Source organism: Melanotaenia boesemani, chromosome 12 (genome assembly GCF_017639745.1).
Source record: "Melanotaenia boesemani isolate fMelBoe1 chromosome 12, fMelBoe1.pri, whole genome shotgun sequence".
Lineage (NCBI taxonomy): Eukaryota > Metazoa > Chordata > Actinopteri > Atheriniformes > Melanotaeniidae > Melanotaenia > Melanotaenia boesemani.
The window spans coordinates 23,036,840-23,061,103 of record NC_055693.1 but is presented as its reverse complement, the minus strand read 5'-3'; the positions used below and the strand labels follow the sequence as shown (position 1 = coordinate 23,061,103).

General features: G+C 37.8%; 1 protein-coding gene across 4 annotated transcripts in view; it reads right to left on the bottom strand.

Moving 5' to 3' along the window:
* The window catches only part of epha6 (eph receptor A6), a 196,422-nt gene that overhangs the window by 86,063 nt on the left and 86,095 nt on the right, over positions 1-24,264 (bottom strand). For all 4 annotated transcript variants that reach the window (XM_042001122.1, XM_042001123.1, XM_042001121.1 and 1 more), the window contains 2 exons: positions 10,409-10,564; positions 7,060-7,395 (listed from right to left, as the gene is read on the bottom strand). In XM_042001122.1, coding sequence (XP_041857056.1) covers positions 7,060-7,395; positions 10,409-10,564 — 492 coding nt within the window. The remainder of the gene's footprint in view (positions 1-7,059; positions 7,396-10,408; positions 10,565-24,264) is intronic.

Below are 24,264 nucleotides of genomic sequence, written 5' to 3'. Positions count from 1 at the left end.
CAATGTGAGCAGTATACATTTTTTTCCTTGACATAATCAAGGAACTGATGACAGACAAACCCACATGAGACTGACATTCATTTAGTTTAATTTCACTTACTGCTTTAAGGTAAAAGATGTGTTTATTTTAGAGTCGATATATGGATTAAAAAACTCATTAATTCTAGTTGTTGTGGAAGGTGATATCTCAAACTAGATAAAAATAGTGTGGGAACCTGCAGTCAGAGCCAAGTAAATGAGCAGCATTCTTCTTGCCAGCTCCTCTCACATTATTTCACATCATCATGCAGATCTGAGATTGTTCTCTTTACCATCTACAGAAGACTGTCTAATTTGAGCTTTTAAAGTTGCAGTAAGAATGTTTAAATGCATTGTCACAACTGAGAATTACTGACATACACAATTACCCATCTCATTCCTGTGATTAAAGAAACTTTGTTTCTAGTGCACTTTCTTCTCCTCCTACTCTTTAACACTCCTTTGTTTATCCCCCTGTCCACCCCCGTTTACTTGCTCAAGATGTTTAAAACTAAATCTGACAAAGTGATGTTTACGAAGCTACTAGAATTTTATATACTTCTGCATCAGCATGAAATAAAATAATATTCTCGGGAGTGGATAAATATTTTATAGAATTGAGACATAAATATGTAATTTTTCATTTATTTGCGGGAAAAGTCTCTTTAGAAAAGTCTGGTTATCACACACATTTATGGAGATCTGTCAGGGAATGAAAAAGGAGCTTTCTGAGGAATTCAGAAAAAAAAAAACAGCTATTGATGTTCATGAGGCTGGAAAAGGTGACAAAAACACGTATTCTGCCTATTCTGAGAGTTCAATCAGACAAGGCAAAATCATGATCTTAAACCAGGAGAAAGTATGTAAAGAATTATAATTATAAATTATGATGAGTTTAGATGTCTAGTTAAGCTGTTGCCGGACAAGTGGTTCCCACTAGACACTGTTAGCAAAGTTTCTATACTTTCGCTACCCATAAAAATATAACACTGTATAAATATCCTCATTTAACAAATAATGGTTCAATTCTACAGTCATTTAGCAGATGTTTTTCTCCAAAGCAACTTACATCTGAAAGAGGTTAGGCAGTAGCGTTACGGCTCTTGGCAAAGGAATCAACAGGAAGCCGTTAATATTTGTCCCCTGTAGGATTTGAACTTGGGTCTCCTGCAAGGCAGACAGATGTCCTGCCAACTGAGCCACCACTGAATGCAATCATTTTTTGCCACATTTCATTAATTGTTTTCATGTGGTCTACTTTCAGAAACTAATAAACTTCTTTTTCATGACTTTCTTCAAGTGAAAAAACACATATTTGGACAAATGAATTTCAGTGCACTGTGGGGTACAATACCAGTCAAAGCTTGTGTTTATGTGACTGAGATCATTTACATGATGAAATACATGCAAATGAGTTATTTGGAATTTACAGAGAGAAATTATTGTCAAAGTGCTGGTGCCCCTTGGTGTGGTGATGCCATGAATTGCATCACACTCAAATGTGTTTCTGTTTCTCAGCCAACAAAGTTGGAGCAGGTGGATTCAAACCCCTGCAAAATCTTTACAAACTTCTTGGAAGCAAGGTGACAGCAGGGCTATGTGCTGCTCTGGCTGCTCTGCAGGTGAAGTCTACCTGATGTGCTTGCACTCTATGTGTGGAGGGATCTATAACTGTAATATCAATAAACACTGGGACATGAACACTGCTTGAATATAACTGCAAGTGAAATCCAATATGTCCTTTATTTTATGGTAGCTTTGAGAGGCTGGTAGGTTGAGAAAAAAAGGGACCCACTGGGACTGCAACAGTTGAAACGAGCACCTCTATAGTTGGGGCACCTCCTCAAACATAGCCCCAAACCCTGAAATAAAGATGACCTCATGGTGGTCATTACCCAAAGCATCCCATTGGTTGTTCTGTACATTTATATGATAACCTCCTCTTCCATGATGGGTTGGAGCCAACATAAGCTTAAAATTTAGGAACTCCAAGATGAACAGTATAATAGCCCTCCTCACACACACACACACACACACACACACACACACACACACACACACACACACACACACACACACACACACACACACACACATCTCTGTGTCTAAAACTCTCCCCCCTGCACTTTCTTTATCCTCTGCCCACATTTCTTGTCAGCTAATTTACCCTCTTCTTCATTCTGCCACCCCCCTTCTTTGCACTTTCAATCCTCTCCTTACTCAATCATCTTCTCAGACGCTTCTCTTTTTCCGTCTTCTTTCACCCTCTTCTTCTTCTCTGTCACTTCATTTGTCTTTGTTCTACTCTTCTCTCTGCGTTCCACATTCATAAAACCTCTCTTCGTTTTCTTTTCTGACATCTTACTTCTTACTACATCTTCCTATTTTCTTTTCCCTCCTAAACCTTCCTTCTCGTTTCACTTCCCCTGCCTTTACCTAACCTTCTCCATCCTCCCCCACTTGTCACCCTTCCGGCAGTGACTACTCTCTCTTTCCTTTTCTTCCTGACCCAGTCACCAATTTTAGGAAGTATTCATGTGGGATTCAACAAAGTTTACTGAAACATTTTGCAAGTAATTCAAATTTCTTCCAACAGCACAAACCAAACAAAATTTCATACTGCAAGATAAGAACTTTTTTTTTGTCATTATGCTGACAGTAAACTATTAAGGCACCCTGGTCACAGCAGTGACATGCACCTAATGCTGACTTGAAGAACTGCAAATGCACACACAATTTCTCCTGAATTTATTTCTCTTTCCTCCAATTTGAGGGGATTTACTCCAAGCCAAGACTCACCCCTGTTGTTAATCCTTAACATTAAAATTCTCCATAGAGCCTAAGTGCCTGTGTGTGTTACAAAGACTAATAGTGGTGCATACATCAGATGAACTTCACAAAATATTTAAAAGGTTATGGCTGACAGGAAATTACCACAGGTCCATATTGTTTCGTTATGGGATTCATGCTTGTGTACAATAAGTTAGGCAGTATATGTCAGGGTGTGTGTGTTTTCATAAAGTACCCCATCATAAGTACAACAAATCAAATACTAACATCACTGGCACAGGGCATTGAACAAAATGGCCATCTGCATTTTAATGGCAAAGTCTAATTTATTTATGGCCAAGAGTAAATTATTACAGTGGGCTCTTGATATTTTTTGCAACACTGAAATTCGCATGGTTGTCTCATTTCTGCTGATGGCAACACTATGCTAATGGTGCGTATGAATTTTATGTGCACCTTTCCAAACAAACCGATCACAGACAGGTTTAGGTGGATGTGTCGGGGAGAATACTGTATGTGCCAAAGTATGTATGCATATCACCGCAGCATGCAAATTTTCTTTTTCTTAAGATGGTTTGCATGGTTATCTTTCTCTTGAATAAATATGCTGACATAATGCTTATGCACAGTTCAAACTGTTTCCAACATTTTCAGAAGCCACTGCCATATTTTTTACATTGCTGACAATGTGGCAATTGGCATTTTTCATCCAGTCGGTGTGAAGATGGACTTGGTGCCCCTTCCGCATTAAGATAATGGGTTCGCCACTAACATTCCTGGTTTAGGAATGATAGTACTTTAACCAAGTTCAGTTGTTTGAGCTATTTCCTTGGTCTGTTTTAATTGATGCAGACCAAACATTTTGACCTTTCTAAAACAGAGCAACTTCTTTTACACAACTGTCTTTAAACATAGTTGCATCAGTTAGTGTAACACAACTTATTTCCAGCTGGAACATGTTAATCACTGCAGTACATTTCCATTGGGAAGCCCTTACCTCTTTGTTTAGTTAGATTCCGGTAATGACTTTGATTAGCCAGACTGTGTATATTTCAGGAACATGAGCATGGGCTGGATGGCTCACGGTGCAGTTTTAATATACTTTATTCAGACAGCTATGTGATCCAGAACCATGAAATTTAACAACACTGATTAAACTCTAATTTCTGACAATGTGATGGTGATAATGGTACAGCATCAGTCTGCTTGTCACTGACTGAGGGCCATAAATCTGTCTCTCTCTTGGGCATCTTAAATAGCAGCATCTGGCTATATTAGACTTCCTGACGATCTTTTTTCTTAAGCCCAGGGACCTGCCATGTGTATGTACTAAAAGGGACGTCTTAATATAATAAAGAGTCAGAGTGGAACACTGAGTTGCATGTTCAGTGTAGAGTTGTCCCCAGTGACACAGAATAATATAGTTAATGTGTTTTGGCTGTGTGAGAAATTGTATTTTTCCCAGACTCCCACAGCAGCAGAGGAACGGTAGGAAGGAGGGAAAGGAGGAGGAGAAGACGGGAAAAAATGCCTGAAAGCAGGACACATGAAAGGGAGGAAAGGCAGAGGACAAAACACCAAAAGGGAAACAGATGGGTAAGAAAATAGTCAAAGGAGAGAGGGAGGAAGAGAAAACAGTGTTTGCAAATCACAAATTAAAAACATAAACATGCTATAACCCCATGAGGGAGCCACACGAAATAATAGTCTCACAATATAAAACCATTGTTTGATACAAACAGGTAAAAGCGGCCTTTACCTTCCAACATTTATAGCGTTGGTTAAGGAGACAAACTGCAGTCTTTTTCTATAATGCATCGAAGGCCACAGACGATGGTACGAAAATATACATATTACATGAATGAAAAATTTAAATCAAAAGAGGCTTTAAGGCAGCATTTTACCAGGGCCCTTTACAACCATAAATGGATAACTTTAATAAAGGTTTACACTTAGAATGAATCCTCATGCATGTGGTTCTAAAATACACCCTGTTGTCTTGTGATTAAATTAAATCCTATTGGAAAGTTAAATTGTTTGGTCAAAATATGAAGTGTCAAGATTAATAATCAAAACAGTTGGCTTTCTCTGTTTAACTATAATTATTCATTTCTAAACCTTAGGGGTCTACGACCATCCAATACTGCTTACCAGATAAAAAGAAATCCTATTAGCTTGAGTCAAAGTAAACTGGACTTCTTTTTGTTTCTTTAAAAAGGTTGCACTTCTCCATCCATATAAAAGGCTTCCTCAGTTCTAAACAGACTGGTGAGGAGTTCCAGGCTTATCAGCTAAAGTTGGCCACACTGGAAGGTCCTCGAAGTCACATGAGGGTTGTTGACCATCCTGTGGGTTTTTAGGATCATTGCCACCTGAGTTGCTCAACTGCTTGACCAACATATGATGTGTGTTGGTCAGAAGACTCTAGGTGAGAATGGCTTTGAAACTACCTGGGAAGGAGAGAGGCTGCATTGTAGGTGTTTGGACAGATGAAACCTGAAGCCACCTACTCTGTGTAATGTTGGTTTTCCTGTTTAACATAGATGGTTTCTTTCACTCCTTATTCAAACCATCTGTTTTTCATGTCCAAAGTGTCCACATTACTGTCCTCCAAAGAGTGTCCCCTAACCTTAAGATCCAGGGGAATCTGCTTGCTCTTCTACATTGAGCTATACGCTTGTAAAGTAGTAGTTTGGTCTCTCCTATGTATAAGTCTGTGCACTCTTGCTGCACTGGACTGCATGCAACTCTACTCATCTTGTCTTTGGGTGTTTTCCCTTTCGGGTGGACCAGTTTCTGGTTCAGTTTGTTGCTGGGTTTGATATGCACAAGAATGTTGTGTTTGGAGAGGATTCTTCAAAGTTGTTCCGGTGCTCCAGCCATGTATGGAATGACAATGTTCTTGGTTCTTGGTTTCTTCATTGTTTGGTGCTGTGTTTTGCCAGATGTCCTTGACTTGATAATAACCCATCCCAGATACCCAGAGGTTTGAAGTGTTTTCTCAACAAGCCTGCGTTCCCTTTCTTTTCCCTCTGACCTCGTAGCGACATTTTCAGCCTTTTGGATGAAAAGCGAAACATTTTCAAGAGACAAAAGGAAGTCCAGTTGCTTTGATTCAAGGTCTTAGGATCACCATGACACTGTATGAATGAAAATCTACAACAACACGACAAGAAAAGTGCACCAATTCACCAATAAGATTTTTTTTTCCCACTTTAAGCTACTTAATTAGTCTTATCAGCTGATTCAACCATTTTTTCTGTTTTGTAAAATAATGAAAAATTATGAATATATCGAAAGAAATGCAACACTTGTCCATCCCATCCCAGCAAGTTTAAAATATTCACTTATGAGTAAAATTGACAGCAGCGCTCCAGATGATCTAGTTTTGTTGTTACAGCGCTTTGAAAACATCACATGATCTGATCACAAAAGTGAGTCCTGAAGATTTGGGCAGAGTATGCGCATTAGTGTCCTTCATCTTCAAGCCTGTACAGAAAGTATGTAATTCATATCCTGATTACTTCCTGCTGAATCCTCATGAAGGAATGCATAAATGAAATGATGATGCTCTTCCACATGTTTTGCCAGACTTATTAGGCAGAGTACAAACAAACAAGATAAATTGAGCATGACTCTTTTTAAACATAAACAATCAATTCATGTTTTTTTATTTTCCAGTAGTTGAAACGATACTATTTAGTTAGTCTGTATCATGTAAAAAGAAGCAACAGCTGTCAAAGTCAGCTCACAGTTTCTGATTGTTTGCTTATCTGTGTTTTTTTTCTTTGCTGCTCTGCAGCAGTTCTTGATGCATTAGAGTACTGCCACAATCTCTCTCTCTTTCTATTTGTATGTCATTATTGCGTGTCAGTGCTTTTGTGTCTCTCTCACCCACTTTCCTGTCCTTGTAACCTTGCTCTCAAAGCATTCCTTTAATGTGTAGTTACAGCTACACAGTCTGTCCATTGCCTAGTGTTTGTTTTGTTTCTGTTGCTCTGTCTCTCCTCCTGCAGATGGCTGCCCTTTCTAAGTCAAAATGCCTCTGAAGAGTTTCTGGCTTTTCCCCGTTCTGTTGTTTTGCTGTTTGTTCAGAGGGAATTGGAGGTGAACTGATATGACTTTTTGTTATGAACTGGCACTACATGATCAAAACTAGACTGAGTCGAATGGAACTCAGTTTAGTGTGTCAGCTTTCCATTGGCAGAAATCTGCATTGAGTCAGCTTGTGTCTAAATCTTACATACTCACCACCCTGATCAGTGCTGACAGTGATGATGGCCACCTGTCGAGGGAAGGAACTCAGGTCCGACACACCATTCAGCGATTCGATCTCAAAAGTGTAGTTGGCATGTGCTGAGAAGTCCATGACAGTGACGGTGGCATTGGTCAAGCCCAGTGGCCGCGGAAGGAAACGAAGATCCTCCTCACACAGCTGGCATTGGTTGGGCTCGGGGCCACAGCGCTTGCACAGGACGTTGTACGTGAGGTCCCGGCGACCCCCGGTGTCACTGGGGGGCGACCACTCCAGCATTAGGCAGGTGTCATTCATGTTAAACATCAAATTGCGAGGAGGAGATGGAGGACCTGGCAAAGAACAAATGGAATTAACTGTAACTAAAACAATATTTTTAATAGTGGCTATGCTACGGAAACTCATCTAAAACTTTGAGCTCATTCTCTTCTAAACATTTATTATGAAAGCTCTGGGACATTGTGACATGCCAAGGTTGTTTTAAAATGTTTTTTAATCAAATTTCTTTTAAATTTAGAACAGCGTTCATAAAAAGTGTGAGCACACCTACTCATTTACACAAACTGTGTCCAAAAAGCTTAATTGGTGTATTTATTCATACAGTGATTTTTGTCTTCCCATTATTTTTATAGGAAAAAATCATGCCTTATATTAGCTTTTCTAGAGATGTTGTGATGTTGCCAGTATCTTTCTTTATCCACAGAAACTGCAGCCAACAAAAACTCCTAGTTTCTGCTGCAGAAACACTTAGATTCTGCTGACATAACATTTTTATCAATACTTTCTTGTCCTTCATTATCCACTACATCACTCCCTCTTTATTCCACTTTTTTTTTTAACTATTTTTGGCTAGATCTGACCTATCACCAGAAGCCAAATACCCAGTCTTACCAAAGGAGATGAACACTGAAATGACATGTGGAATAAGGTCATGAATATGGGCAGCAAGTGGTCTTTATTATTATTTCTGTGAATCGCTGATTTTTAGGTTTTCAAAAATTGGTTTGTGTTAGGAAAGATTTTAATTCAAGGTTCTGGATTACAACTTTGACCTGGAAAGTTTTCAGTGACAAACAGTCACATATATAAGACAAAAGCTAATGTTCCTCTTTCTATTTCTTACATAATCCAAATGATGATTTTTAGGGTATCATTTGTGAGTTATTGGGCAGAGTTTTGTTCAAAGTCTGCTAATATTTAGTTATTCTTCTTGATTAAAGTCATCAATTTGCTTTACTAATGTATCATTAGACACTTTACTAATACAAGTTTCTAAGGTATGATACACCTTTATGTCTATCCAATCTGCTGTTTTCCAGGATATTTGGACATTTCAATGGTGAACCATAATAACTTCCAAGTTATCTAGACAAACTGAGACTTCTATTTACATACATGTTATTGTAAATTTGACCCAATCAATAATGTTATCTGGCTATATAATGCTTCGTTCACTTCAGCTGCTTAACATCACCTGAACCTGTATCACCTAAACTGACTTGTAAGCAGTTTTTAACAGTTTATAAATATTTTTTTAAAGAAGCCCTGAAAAATTTCCAAGCCACCACCACATTCTGCTTCACCAAATAAATCTTAATAATTTTTCCACTCTGCAGTAAACAGCCAACGTTATTTTACCTCTCACATTTCACTTTTTGTGCTCTGTGTATGTGCGTGTTTTATGTATCTGGGTAAGCATTGTGCTATAGCAGGCAGCCAGCTGTCAACAGGGTGGAGTTAAAAGACCTGGGGGATTTGAACACTCCTGTCCTGCCAAGCTCACTGTCTGCCAGGACAATGGGATGTTTCCCTCTCCTCCACCATCCTTCCCTCCTGTCTTCTCCCCACCATTGCTAAAAGTCTCAACAGACCGGAGAGCTCCTCCTACTCCTCCACCACTCCTGTCAGCATGCGTCCATTCTTTCGCTTTATCTCTTTTTACCTCTATCGGCTATTATCTCACCTCCTCCATTCTCTCCATCGAGGAGAATCCTCCCACCTCCCCTCCTGCAGAGCAACCCCACTGCCATCAATCAGCCCCCATTCTCCTCTTGGGGCGAGATTGGTATCAGCACCCTCCTTCCTTTCCCTCTTCACTGTCTACTCCATCCAGCCCTTACACTTTTCCTCCACCTTTATCTCTCCTCCTGTGACATCTTCTCTTTCTTCCTCTTTACCTTTGTCGTTCCCAAGGCACCTCAGTCTTTAATCTCCATTTCCTTTTTTCTTTTGACTTCAACATCAAGCAAACAGTTTACGCGCCCGCCTACAAGCCTCTAATTAAAATGCATTATGTGAGTAAATGCAGAGCTCACAGCTTGTGAGAGTAGATGTGTTACATTAGTCTACTCATCTTAGTTTGTGCAGTTGTTAAATCATTACGAGGCTTTGTGTTTGGAGCAAAAGTGGCCCTGAAGATTTAAAATATGCCTGTGCCTTGAAACTTGCCAACAACTGAAAGCCATAAACAAGACACAAAATTCTAACTTTTTATACAAAGGTAGGGGTCTAGTTGGCCTATGTGGGCATTCAGGTCCACTTTTTATGGGCTGGTTTTAAATTCTTTCAAAATCCAATTTTCCTTCACAAGTAGGAGGTAGAAATGCAGCTCATGTTAAAGATGACCATTAAAGTAATTGTTGTACTAATAGCAATTTGACCTGACAACCCTGCAAGTGAAAGGCATGTATTTCTGATTAGATGCACAAAGATATTTCATCTGAGTTGCAATTTTGCAACAAAAACAATGATTTAAGAGCTTAAAAAGCCTTTCTAAAGATTTCCCAGGACACTGTAAACTAATGGTATCTTCACAATGGCTTGGCTTTGTGTTGCCATAAAAGACAAATACATTATTCCACCCTGGAGAGCTCTCAGACGTGGCCCCCGTCTATCTCAGTGACAGCTAAATGGCTTTTTAATTAAAGGAGAATTAGTCCGGTTAAACTGTAATTTAATGCAAATATGAAGTCGTAATGACAGTCAGTGAATCATTGGTGAAGACGAGGCAGCTGAACAAAAGCCATGTAATTTATCCAGAGACGCTCTAATGTTCAGTTTCACACCAGATAAGTCCCAAAGACGAGACCGGATTTATAGCCACAGCAAATTCTTGAGAAATCCACCAGCTCTAAAAAGTAATAACTCACCCAGAGTGTCAGGCTCATGTAAGTTTAAAAATATTTTGTAAGAATTTACAGTAAATTAATTAATAAATTTAATCAGCACCAAATACCGCCTGTCTGTGAACTTTGTCAGAGGTGTTCAAGGTGTTTATTTGAGTGTTAAAACACATAAGGGAGGGGACTGTTAGCAAGAAAGCAAGACTTGTTCTGGTTTACTTACGTGTACAAGCCATACTAGGAGGATCTTTCTCCGCTCTGAAAAAGCCCTTCTCACAACGGCAGATAGAAACTCCTTGTCCATAGCTGAAACTGTGTGGAGGGCACTTTGAACACTTGATGTTTCCAGCATAGGCCTTGTAGAAGCCTGGGTGGCATGCTGAGGGTGACAGAGACAATATGATGAGAAGGAGTTAAAAACAATAAACACTATGTTATGGATGGGCAGGCAGAAATATTAAAATGGGAAAATTACACATTAGAATAAAAGAAAAGAAAAAAAAGGAGCTCATAAACAGATAAAGTAGACTGGCATGTATCAAAATAGACACAGTCAATACAATGATCCCTTTTTTTATTAGGTTTCTCATCTCCAATAAAAACATTTTTGTGTTATTTTTCTGCCTTGGTGAATGGGAGAGACTGGTAATCCCTGATAATACTCAGTGTCAAAGCTTTAAAGCCTAATTCATATTTATTGTTGATGTATAATTTGCAGTGAGTAATCAGCACTCCAGGAAATGTGGTGAAAGAGAAGCTGATGGTGAGAAAATGTATCACCTATTACATCAGCCTTGGTTTAAATCCTGCAGTTTGATCTATCAGGCATTTCAATATTAACCTGACATAGCAAATGATTTGTTATATAAAACCATCTGGGTAGTCGACCATGGAAACTGTTCAGAAAAGGGCAAGCACTTCCAAAAGATCCTCAGCAGGTGATTGTATGAACCATTTATCTATCACTGTCACAGGCAATGTTCAAACAAACAGATCAGTGAGGCAGTGTGATAAATCAAACATTTGTTGGAGCTGGTCAGGAGAAAAATGTAAAAATCAAGGAGAAGCTTTTCAGTTTGGTTTACGAAGTTCTTTCCTCTTCGCTTATACAAAGTGATGCCAGTAGTGTTTGCTTCAGTTTTTAAAAAGATGTCAAATTATTCAAAGAAATTGCTCACAATAGCTTTTTATCACAAAATTTGGTGACATATCTCAGAAGGATAAGCAGATGTGCAAATTAAAATACCTGTACCACTAGTTATTTCATTTTCACGTAATGTCCATGGTGACTTGCTGCCACGTTGTTATGAATGTGACAGCTTTGCGTGTCATTAACATTTTTCATTTGCTCTCCTCTCTATTCAGAGTGTGCATATCTGAATTTATATATTTATTATTAGTTAGTCACTTGATTTCGGGCCCTCATGTCACCCTTTCTGAGTCTGTTTCTGACAGTTTGAGCTGAAACATGCACCTCAGTGTCCTGCAGGAGGTCATTTTGTAGGACTCTGGCAGTGCTCCGCCTGTTCCTCTCTGCACAAAAATGCACATAACGGTTGTTGTCCTCTTTTGGCCCCCTCCACCTGTCCTGTTATACTGGCCTGTCTCTTTCCCCACCATGCTCTTGACACTGTGCTGGGAACTTGCCCGGAATTTATTTACCAGGATAAAAGAAATCTAGGCAATCTCTGTCATCTGCATTTCCACCACAAAGTTCTGGAAAATGGTTGATGCCACTCTTTGCTTTGGCAGTCGGACCAACTTTGGCTGTTGTGGCCCTTCAGTTTCTTTAACGTTTCCAGAAATTAGATTTTTGTTTGTCCTATATTAAGGTCTGCCTGCTTGTCGGCTCCTCTTCGAGACACTGTCATTTTCATTTGTCAACTCAAAGTCGCATTGAATGTCGTTGCGGTAAATCTGCTTGTCCATCCACTTCTCATTTCTCTATCCAGCTCACACTGATCAAAACACAGAGTTAAGTTTGTAGAAAATAAACATGTTTTTAGCTCCACACTGGTTTATATGCAGAAGTGCAGACCACTGCAGGTATGTTCCACCAATAAGTAGACAGTACCGCCCCTAATAAATCCCAGGCAATCTGGAAAGTCTTGCTTATGAGTGAGGAAAAGTTTGGTAATGTTGGTGGAAATGTGCTAAGGTTTTTGAAAATTAAAAAAGTAAATGAAAAAGTTCCTGTAGTGAAAAATAAGGCAGAGCACCGGATCTTAACTCACCATTTTATGAGAACTAACTGAACATTAATACCTCTGGCGGGCTGCATGGTGGTGTGGTGGTTAGCACCACAGCCTCACAGCTGGTTCGAGCCTTGGCTGGGAAGAGGTTCAAACAGTGACCTTTGTGTGAAGTTTGCATGTTCTCCCCGTGTATGCGTGGGTTCTCTCCGGGTACTCCGGCTTCCTCCACGCAGTCCAAAGACTCCCATAGTGCAAAAGCTAATTGGTCACTAAATTCTCCATGTGAGTGGTTGTTGGCTCTGTGATGGACTAGTGACCTGTCCAGGGTCAACTCTTCCTGCTAATTGCTGGGATAGGGTCCAGCTTCCCCGCAACCCTGAATTGGACTAAGCGGTACAGAAAAAGGATGCATGGAAAATACCTCAAGAACCCTAGACAAAAATGATTCTGCAGTGGGAGAACAAGAGGTAAAGTGCAGTATGAAAATATGGTGTATTTTAGTGATATTATTTTTTGTTCTGCAAACTAATATCAAGAAATTATTTAAAGATGTGTATCTAATTAGTTTTTTTTTTCATTACAATGAAAATCAAATAAAGTCTCAGTTTCTGTTTTTTAATTATCACCTCTTAATGAAAATCAATCCAAGAATCAAAATGCAAAATTCAATGACCAACACATACACTGACCCTCTCTCATCCCAAGTTTTGAGCAAAAATTCACTACGAATATAACCATAAGAGCTCAAACCTAAAGCAAGACAAAACAACACGGCAGTTTATAGAATTTAGTGGCCCCTAGTGGAGAAACCACATTTTTGGAAAAACTGAAGTAGTGATCCAGTAAGTTAATGTAGCAATGGAGCTGAAATAGTTGTTTCAACATCTATCCAATGAAGTTAAAACTTAATTTTTTTTGTGGAGGCAGTTAAAAGAGTTTATGATCAGCAAAGTGGCTGCTGTAGTTGTGCCCAAGCACGAACTAATTTTGAGAAAGATGGTCTCCGTGCTTTTAAAAACAAAGCCAATGTTATGTTATTTATTAATCAGTTTTAGGACACTATATTCTAATAAATGTGGCTTTGCTGACATATAATGTGATCAGCATTTGAACAGAGCAGCAGCATCATCTTCCCTGCTCTGTGTCAACAGTTTCCTAAATTGAGGCACATTATTAAGCTGTGCAGGTATTCTGTGTTTTAGAAGCACTCAGAAACCAATATACAATGCACTTTGGCACATAATCCTTTGTAATGCCACACATCCGATCTTAAAAGCTGTTAAAAAAAAGTGAAAGAGGCATAAAGGGGAAAGATTTAAAGAGTCTAGATGTTTGAGACAGACTGCAAACACCTTTTAATAAGATTGTTTTATCTGCCAAACTGCTTCAAAGTCATAGAACAATTAGTGGCACATTGTTAAGTAATTCAGACTGGTGACCTGTCCAGGGTGTACCCTGCCTCTCACCTGTTAAAATGCTGGGATAGGCTCCAGCTCACCCGCGACCCGAAATGGAATAAGCGGTCAAGATAATGGATGGATGGATGGATTGTTAAGTAATTTGCACAGTGAAATGGTCATTGCTACTGGTTGTCACCAAGCACATTGATTTAACTCAGGAACACAAACTGAAGCTTTTGAAGGGACCACCTTGAAGCAGTGAGTGTCTTTGTGTGTCTCCATTGCTGCCTGTGATAAATGAAGCTGTGGGGAGAACAAGGTAGTGCCTGAAACCGCCACTGCACCGATCAAATGGGAACACTTAGGACAAAGACAAGAAAGGTTAAAACACACACATTTTCTAATGTTGTCAGTCTGCACCTGGATTGTTTGGTAAATTAAATGTTTATTGTCTGAGTGATTAAAATTCCACATTCGTAAATGATCATCCCAGAATCTGGATCAAGTCTGGAGTCATGATTCATTGATCTGTTGCTATTTTAAATCACTGTGTCAATACAGAATAAACTGATTGCATTTACTTAAAAACTGGTTCACTCCAGCATATTCTAATAGACATTAGCATGCATGAGTATGGACACACACACACACACACACACACGTTTGCATTTAACACACAAACACACATAGTCTTTCTGTATCAGTATAAGTGACAACCCCTATGGCGTACCAAGGCTACCTCTGTCATTAACCTCTGATACCAACATGTCCTTGAGTCAAAAACTGTCAGTCAACCCCACACCCTTGCAGACCCTGTTTTAGACTCTGTCAACCTAATGACACCTCTGCCCGACCTTCGCTGAACTGAGGGATGTTCCCTTTTTGGAAACCTTAAAACACCCAGCTACAATCTGTCTGGGTGAGCTTTGTTCCATGGCTTGTGTGATAGTTGATCATGTGACATTCGAGGAGGGACATACCCAGTTGCATCAGAACACATATAAACATGCACTACAGTAACCATAGCAACAACTGTGACAAACAGCAAACTAAACTGAACCAGACAGCATGTCATATGTTGAAGCCTGGAGATCTTGACTGGGAAATGGAAAACCACAGTCTGCAAATCAAGTGCACTATTGATCCATCATGTGCATCCGTTGCCAACTACAGCCATAAAAGCAATAACATGTGTGTAATGATATTATTATAATTAAAGAAATTGCTGACCATACACCCTTAATTTTTCCACCACTGAATTAAACTTCTGATCTAAGCAGCTAAGGATGACTTTTGGTGCTGTGCATGCGAGCCAAAATAAGTAATCATTATAATAATAAAAGGGAAGCGGGTAGAGGAAGCAGGGAAAACCTGAGTATAATAAGTGTGTGTATCTCTTTTGTAGCAGTTTAATTAGCCAATAGGTCATTAAATTTTAGTAACATGCTAAAAAGAATCCATAATGTTAGAGTATTATTTTCTGAAAAGCACAGATCTAAACTAAATTTATCCATATACAAACATGACAAAGAACTGTTGCATCAGTTATAGTAGACAATGATACGGAGGGAATACACTGTACGGATGTACTGTATGTTCCATGTTGTACAGGCAGAAGTACAATTCTCTATATGTTCATGTTTGACATTAAAATGGAATGTGTAAAAGAACGAAGGTAAACTGATCCACAGATGCTTTGTGATACTATTGACTTTATATACTGTCGAGTCATACTGCAGAGCCCTGGTCAGAATTGTGCATAACCCTGAATCAAAAGCAGGGAACTGAAAATGCATCAGTTAAAGAACGTCAACTGAGAATGCATTAAATATTGGCAGATAGAAACAAAAAGCTTAGTGGTGGCTTCAAGAAATGTTTAAAGGTCCTGCAAATAAATATTAAGGGACAGTGTCAACAGTTTTGTTCAGGGTATTTTTTCTATTGTTTTGTAGTGTTTTATGTATTTATAATTAGTATGCAAGGTGTGTTTTTTTTTTTTTTTGCTTTGTGGCACAGAAACCTTGGACATTTCATTAACATGTTATGATTAGATTTGTGGTTTATCAGAATTAACTTCTGAAAAATACTGTACATGCACAGTCATAAAAGACACTCTGTAGGTTGAAGTACAAAAGATAAATTAAAGACAGGCAGCATTTTTATTTGACTGTATCTTTACTTTAGCGGGCAGCTCTCTTTTTGATGGCATCTTTAACAATAATCATTACCATAATGTATTTATAACACAAAATGGTTTTATTATATTATCAGTGTCAGAAGGTTTACACCTGTGACACTTGACAGCAGCAACACATCAGGATAAACTGGTGTACACCAAACACCTGTGAAGAACGCTAACCAGAGCTGAGCAGGGAATGAGAGACTAATATTCTGACCCATTGGCCTTTAGGTCTTTGGTTTAACCGTGGACCTTCAGCCCAAGGTTAATGAGATCTGGAAGTCACCCAGAGCAACTTCATACCCAGATCTCAAAACACCAGATAAGACACAGGGCAGCAGATTGGTTGGTAAGGTCTTACACATCATAATCACTGGACCTGAACAAGAGCAGAAAATCTGGCAGGCAAATTATGTATGAGGACTAGAGCTGTCTGTGTGCTTATGCCTGTCTAACTGCATGTACAGCTACTTTGCTTGTAATGGGGATGGCTATTATTTCTGAAATGTTGGCAGCAAAAAACAAAAAAACAAAAAAGAAAAAAAAAAAAAAAAAAAATCAAAAAGTTAAACAATGAAAAATCAGCATTTAAACATCTAACTGACAGTAAAGACGTGCACATGAATGTTTGTATTATAACAATAAACCAATAGCTGGACAATAATTTTCCGTTAGATTTAACTGTAAATGGAGACCTTTATTTTTTCTGTAAACTCTTGGACTAATGTCTAAATGTGTAGATGAAAACTGTCAAATGTGCATTTTACACCTTAAAAGTGTGAGAGTTTTGCAATGCAAGTTATCCAATCTGATGTCCAGCCTCGGTCAATTCTTCTCAAATTGAAAGCTTTGCTGTTTCTTGAATTTCTTGAAATAATTAAATTTTGTGTCTTTTTAATTCTCAAGTCTTTTTCACACGTGTGCTGCACCTGTGAAATGTTCTGCACATGCTCTGGAAAGGCTGTATGTGTGAACAACTGGGAAGCCAGAAACTCTCCATGTGTCCATGTGTGCATAAATGACCTCAGTGGTATTTTATCACCAAGAAAGAATCCCTGACTGTAAACCTTATTTTTATAAAAGAAAAAAAAATCACAACCTTCCAGTTCACATTTTATTAGGTTTAGGCAAAAGCATAAATGACAGGTTTTGAGCCTTTGTAGTGCGTAGCCGATGATGGTGGGTTCCTCTCCTGGTGGTCAGCGAAGAAGAACAATTCCAAGAGGAGCACAATTCTGCAGCATTTACTTGCAGATCCACATCAACAAATGTTGCAGAATAGTTCAGCTCTTGAAATCAAAGGCAGTGTGGTGAGGAGGCGAAGCAAAGGATGAGAAATCATTGCAGAGATGGTGGCAATATAAGCAAGATGCAGCCTGAAAATCATTGAATATGTGAAAAAGAAAATGGAAAAAATGTTCTATTTTCAATTTCATTCCACACAACAATTACCCTCCTCAATGTCTCCTCTGAAAACTAGTGAAAACTATAAAACAATCCAAATAAAAGCCTTATTGCTTTTTTACTGTGCTGACACAATGTACATTTTGTCCATAAGCACTGTGTCTATGATACAATGGAACATCTCCATACAGAATAATACTCCACTCTCACAGAAAATATAATCCATTTCTCTTTACTCATGCAACATACAGTATATTCATGTTCACTTCAAAACAAAGCAAGTGGCTGACATATATTAATACAATACAGTGCATCTATTTTTCTCATATTCAGTGACTTTGCTTTTAGTTGCACTACCTACTAATAATAGAGATGATAGTCACTCCTCTTTTGGTTCTTTTTTTAAAAAAAAGTGGTGCTGGCACTCTCAAACCCACATTTAATAGTTCTAGATGTAATCAGGAACAACACTCTCAAATACTTAAAATGAAAAGCCCTCTTCTCTTCTCCGTTTCTGTTAGTTTCTCCTACTCATCACACTTCCACACTCTCTTCATTAGCTGAAGCAAGGAGTGGCATTTCTGATTTGCACTTCAGGACTAGCGTGCCCTCTCTAACACACCTCTGTTGAAGTGATGAGTGGTTAGCAATGCAGGGAAAAGCAGGCTTCATGATGGAGTTGCTCCATTAGCTAGCTATTTATAACTATCGCTCAAGACTTTAACACAGACAAGCCTTCATTTCTTTGCTTATATGAGTTGATAATCTTAATCATCAGCCTCAGCCTCATAATTCTAACCATCATCCTGACCTATATCACAATTGACAGCTTTTCAGGTGTTGCTCTCTGGTCGATGTCAGATATTTTTCTTTTTTTACTTAAGCAAACGTTAGGATTGTAATCTGTTATATACATACATTAAACACTGAGGCCCCGTACAGATGTGCTGATTTAATCCTAGACCTCTCTTGTTTTTGCACTGCAATGGGTGTTTAGCTCCTTTTTGGGACTGAGCTGTATTGGTTATTTATTCCTACACATGTAGATTCCAACTATTAACACAGTTGTAGTAATTTTTGTGTGCAAAAGTTTCAACACTCTTTCGTGTTTTATCTCCATCCTTTGTAAACATACAACTAAAGTGGGGAATTAGGATTGTGCCTAAACATGTCCATAAATATTTTTCCTTCTCCCAATACAGAAAATATACTCTGATCAGGTTCAACACATTCACTAAGCACTGGGGGAAACCTTCGGTTTTGACACGCAACTTTTACACCAATCACCTAAACATTAGCTTGTTCCAACCAGAAGAAAAATTTTAAAAAGTAACTGGAGACAAAATCTGTAACAGGTATACAGAATTTCCAATAAGTGATTATAAATGTTTAAAAAAAATCCAGTATTATTTAATATCTATAGCAGTAATCTCAAACTCCAGCCCTCGAGGGTCACTGCTCCGCGGGTTTGAGATGCTCCCAACACACCTGATTTCAATTAATAGGGTTTCCAACAACATCACTTTCTGCACAATGACCCATTTAATTTAAGTTGCAGGATTGAAAATGTGCAATTGCCCCATGGTCCGATTTCCATGCCTCGTTGTGTTACTTCTAATATGTCATTAACCTCTGTTTTTTTTTTGTTGTTGGGGGGGGGGGGTTACTTGGCATAATATTGTAGTGAATTTGGTACCCATGAGTGAGACGTTTCATCATGGAGGTCTAACTGAATAGTTTTTCTATTACCTAAATATTTGCTGTTTTTATTTCTGTATTCCTGTTATTTTGGTGTCTAATATCATCTAAGTTGACTGTGGTTCTACGATGAGAATAAGCCAGGTCCATTCATATTTTTACCTATCTGGCCCAGTCACTTCCCTATCCTTCGGCTTCCCATTCTGCCTAACTTACACATTTATGACATTGTTTCTTCAAGATGAACCAGCTGTGGTGACTGAAACATATTTCTTTACTTGTTTTTTTTTTACATTGGTGTGATGCACTGGACACATGTGCCCATTCAACTAATAAAGAATAGATGCACCCAAATTTTGACTGCCATTATATAAAGTAATTGATACTATATTTTATTGTTTAAATCCATTTAACCTTACTTTCCCCTCTATAATCACATGCTGTACTTTGACAACATCTCCGCTACAATCAAGCGTTTCAGTCTTGTTATCAGCTCAGCAGTTGTCAGTGTGTCATGATTTTACAAAGTACTATGTTAACAGCATTAAAGCAAAGGCTGTCACTGACGCAGCAAGCTGGACTCTACACCTACTTTCCTGCAGCATTGGCTCACATACACACATTCAGTTTCTGGTTAATTTGTTCCATCATGTCCCCGCCATTGTTTAATCTATTGCAATTGTTTTATTTGATTTATTTTCTGTTTACTTAGTGTTATTTTCTATCACAGGGATTTATTGTTTTGATTCAGGCGAGATTACTGGAAATTCATTATCAAAGGTCAGCTTATAAAGGTGATAAGAATTTCTATTTTTGTGGGGGCTACAAAAAATGCTGTTAACTGTGGTAATCAGAGCTTATTATGTTTGGCATTGGTAACACTTCATGACTTAATGTTTCCTATTTTAATGACCCATTCATACTTCTGGTTTAGATTCTCCTTTTCCTCAGGATCTTTTTTTTTGACTTACTAACACATTCCACCGCTATGTGACATTTTCAGCTGTTTAAAAAAGTATTAATAAATAACCATTATAGCAGCTTTGGATTAGAGGACAGTTCACAATGTGCAGACAATAATATTTTTAATACTGCATCTTGAGTTCCTTAAATATTTCCTCATCTGCACACATGAGAAATGCTTGTAAAGCAAATCAGTGATGGTTAAGGCAGATGCACCGTTTCCTTGTACTTCATAAGTAATTTAGTTGTAATTCAAAATACAAACACATAACTTAATTTTTGATAAATAACTGATATTGTAGAAGTTTTAGAGACTTATGTAGATCCAAATTAGCTGGATGAGAATAGTCTATATGCAAACTCTTCAAGATTCTGAGTCAACCAATTAAATAATTTTTGATGTATTTTGAAAGGATGACCTCAGACTGTATGTAACATTAGCCCACATGTCAGTCATTAACATGTCAGTGGATGTAGAGCAACAACACTGTGGCCTGAGTTTTCAGATTAGGTTTGAAAGCCACAGATGAATGAAGAAATGCCAAAAGTCTTTTAGTTTTAGTGTAAGGAAAAGCTCTCTTGCAGTCTGCTTATAAGCTCCGTTTTGTGGAACAAAAGGTTTCTGTAGATGTTAATATAATACTTGCCAAGAATATAAATGTGCAAAAATAATAACTGCAACAGCCGATCTTTGTTTTTTTTTTTTTTTTTTAATATTTCCTTAATCCATGCTTGTTTTTGCATAAAAAAATATGAAAATATTTTAGTATTATATATTACACAAATAAAAAGATATGCATAAATCATTTAATAAAAAAAAATTACTGAACTTAAAATAAAAATGGAGTATTTCTTATTTTAGATAGAAACATGAATAAAATGTGGAAAGCTAACAACCTGACACTGAGTTGAAGACAGGGTGAGGTGTCAAGAAATACATTTCATCAAAGCCTGTGCTAGATAATCTAATTCAAGAGGGACCATTTCTTATATGTCAGTGGCATTATCAGACAGAGATCTTTTTATGAACTTTACAGAGGCCAGCCTCACTGATCCCTTTATAGCTGTGTTTATAGCAGCACAGACAATGTTGTGCCAAATGAACTAACAGAGTAGTAAACCTTTCAAAAGGCACCCGTTAACTCAGAGTGAGTGCAGGGTTTCTCTCTAAATCTTACTTCAGAGACAAAACTGGAAGAGGATGAAGGGTGGACAGAAAGGCTTTGTTTTCATAGTCCGAGCTGGACTGCTGGGACAATGCGCTGACTGGTTCCAAGATGTGCTGACTTCCTTTAGGTTGGGTCTTTACAGCACAGTTACAGCAGTAAATCTTTGGCAGGGATTATTGTTTGTCTATTTGGCCCTGCTGGTTTACAAGTGAAATGTAGCACTTAGGCAAGGTAACAAGTGGGGCAACAAGTATCACAGCTTTAAGGATGATGGTGGTGATGATGATTTCACATCAACTGCAACACTTTGGTGCAGAGAAAGAAATTTTTAACAGTGATAGAAAGGTGTTTCGGTGTAGCTGAAAGTAAGATGACAATGTACCAAACTTTCTTATAGCCTGATGGTACTTAGTTTAACTTAGGGGAAAGTATAAGGTTAATCTTAAAGGTTTCTGCTAAACAGAAAAGCTTTTAATAGGATCAATACATCTCATTGCTGTCTAGCTTTGCAGTCTCTTAAAGAGCTTGCCTTATGCTTGCATTCATTACAATGTTTTTAGTAATTATGTAACTCACACTGACATACGCCACTTAAATAAGAAGGGAAAGCGTGTCAATACTGGAACGTATAGAGGTCTAATGAATTTATTATTAGGTGTTAAGAAGATTAGCATGACAGAGCCTTAAAGTTTTCACTGGCTCCCTGCCTTTCTTCTGCATGATTGATGCTGACTGTGGTTTTAACACCCTGTTAAACTGACAGAAAATTGTCTTTAGAAGAGGGCGCATTAGCATAAAGGCCTCTTTGTGGGAAATAAACAACGTCAAATGTCTCCTCAATAACAGCAGAACCAAAAGAGGGAGATAAGGATACTTGGTCATTTAATACCATCATCCACATGATGGAGCTGGGGTGAAATTAAGGCATATCAGTGGACTTCAAAGGCTTAGGTGATCCTCTTATTCCCACACCATAACCTTTCCAAATCTTAAGATTTCACATGAAAAATGCTCTAAAGGAATCAAGTGTTGATAAGTGTGAGAGAGCAATACTTATATTGCAATACTTAATGACTATTAAACAAATGTAAGTCTATATTCATAAGAAGGACACAAGGCATTTGAAAATATATTAGGAAAAATGTGGATGGACAAACTCTGAGGAACATTGAAAATGGCTTAAAAAAATATCTAGAGTACAGAAAATGATGGGACAGAATAAGTAATGATGATGATGGTGATAACAGACAGCTGTTTGCAAGTGTTTAACTTCTAAAGTAGCTGTAAGCTTACTGAGAAGTAAGGTAAATCAAGCTTTTAAACGTTGGATATGTAGGTATTCCAAGCACAATATTTAAATGGGAACCTTCCAGAACTCATCTGAGAAAATGAGACTGAAGAAAAAAATGAAAAAAAGAGAGATGGGAGATATTTTTCTTTCAGTCACAACATAAACTGTGGGACAGGGTAGGGAACACTCCAAGCACAGTCACTTGGGATGATGGAGAGCACCTTCATAGCAATAGTGGGAAACATTTTCCAGTAACTAGGGAAGAATGAGCACAATTGGAGAACAAGATTCTGTTGTTAATGATCTGAGGACAACATTCTCTCCCTGCACTCTGGCTGAAATCACTTACATGCATTTTCAAACTGACAAAGTAGAATCATGAGCAGAAGCGATGGAATCTTGTCTCTTTTCATGTTAATATGCCGGTCAGTGGACCAAATCATGTACAGCAACATAATGAGGCAGAACTAGAAATTGTTCCGGCATTTGTGCCACATTCATTTCCCTGTACTTAACAAAAAGACCAAAAAGGCCAAACCTTCCATGTCCACTTAACCACAGGCTCCCATCCCTCTAACCCAACCGGCATACATCCACCCTTTACTAAGTTTAGTTTAGCCTTAATAGAAGAGAATCTAATTAGTTCACTTTATAAATTTCAAAATGTGTCCAAATAGTTTTTCTTTTTATATAAAGGTCCAAAGATTGCCACAATTATTAACAAATAAATATGTTTATCAACTTTTTTATTCTTAAAAAAAATAAAAATATCTACAAAATTTCTCTTTTTCATCCAGGATCCATAAATCTAAATTTAAAATAATTTAGGTCAAATAATTTATAAAAAATAACAAACCCTGTTTGTTGTTTCTTATTACTGCATATACTTTTTGAACAAATACCATGTTGCATATTTTCATGACACGCTGACCTCACAAACAAACAAACAAACAAATAAATAAATAAATAAATAAATGAGGGGTTCCAGAAACAAAATCTGAGCATGCACTTAAATTAAAATGCAATCATCTAAATAAATGTGTAGCTTAACTTTTAATAGAAAAAGCTCCCTCACCAACCTGGTTCTATTAAATTATTGGCGCTTAACGATGGAGACAAATTTGTTCATGAAATGTGTGTATGTGAGAAGTGTAAGTGACAAAAACGTGTGGGTATGTGTGGTGTGGGTGCACTCTGGATTGGGTTTAGTTACAAATGTTAAATTAAAATAAAATACATTTTTTTTACTGCAGGTGGGAGGCAGGAGATGGTTGGTGAGAATAACATAAAGCATGGGGAGCAGAACATCAACACCAGTGGTTTGGTTTGGTTTCATTAAAAATTAAAGTTGTCCTGCTTTATGCTTTAGGTGGTGTAAAATTTTACCCACAATCTCTCCCTGACCCATTGGCCTAATGTCACTTACAAGTGGATCCATGGTTATGGCAGGATAATAAAATGATGCAAATGCTTTGTGAAGCTTTGGTCGATATGCTCACTTTTTGCCTTGCAGATGTGTTCAATGACAACATGTTTTTCAGTATACCAATATAATGTTTAGTCTGGCAGCATGACATTTATTTAAAAACACATTTAAAGTAACAAAATTGCAGTATGAAACTTTTTAGTCAATATTTTACAAAAGCGTGTGGGCACTTGCCTGAACTACAGTATGTTAGTATACTTAAGAAAAAGAAAGAACTGTGTTTGTCTTTATCAGTGGTTTTTCTGTTTTGTAATATCTGATAAACAAAATAAAAGAATAATAAAATGAAATAAT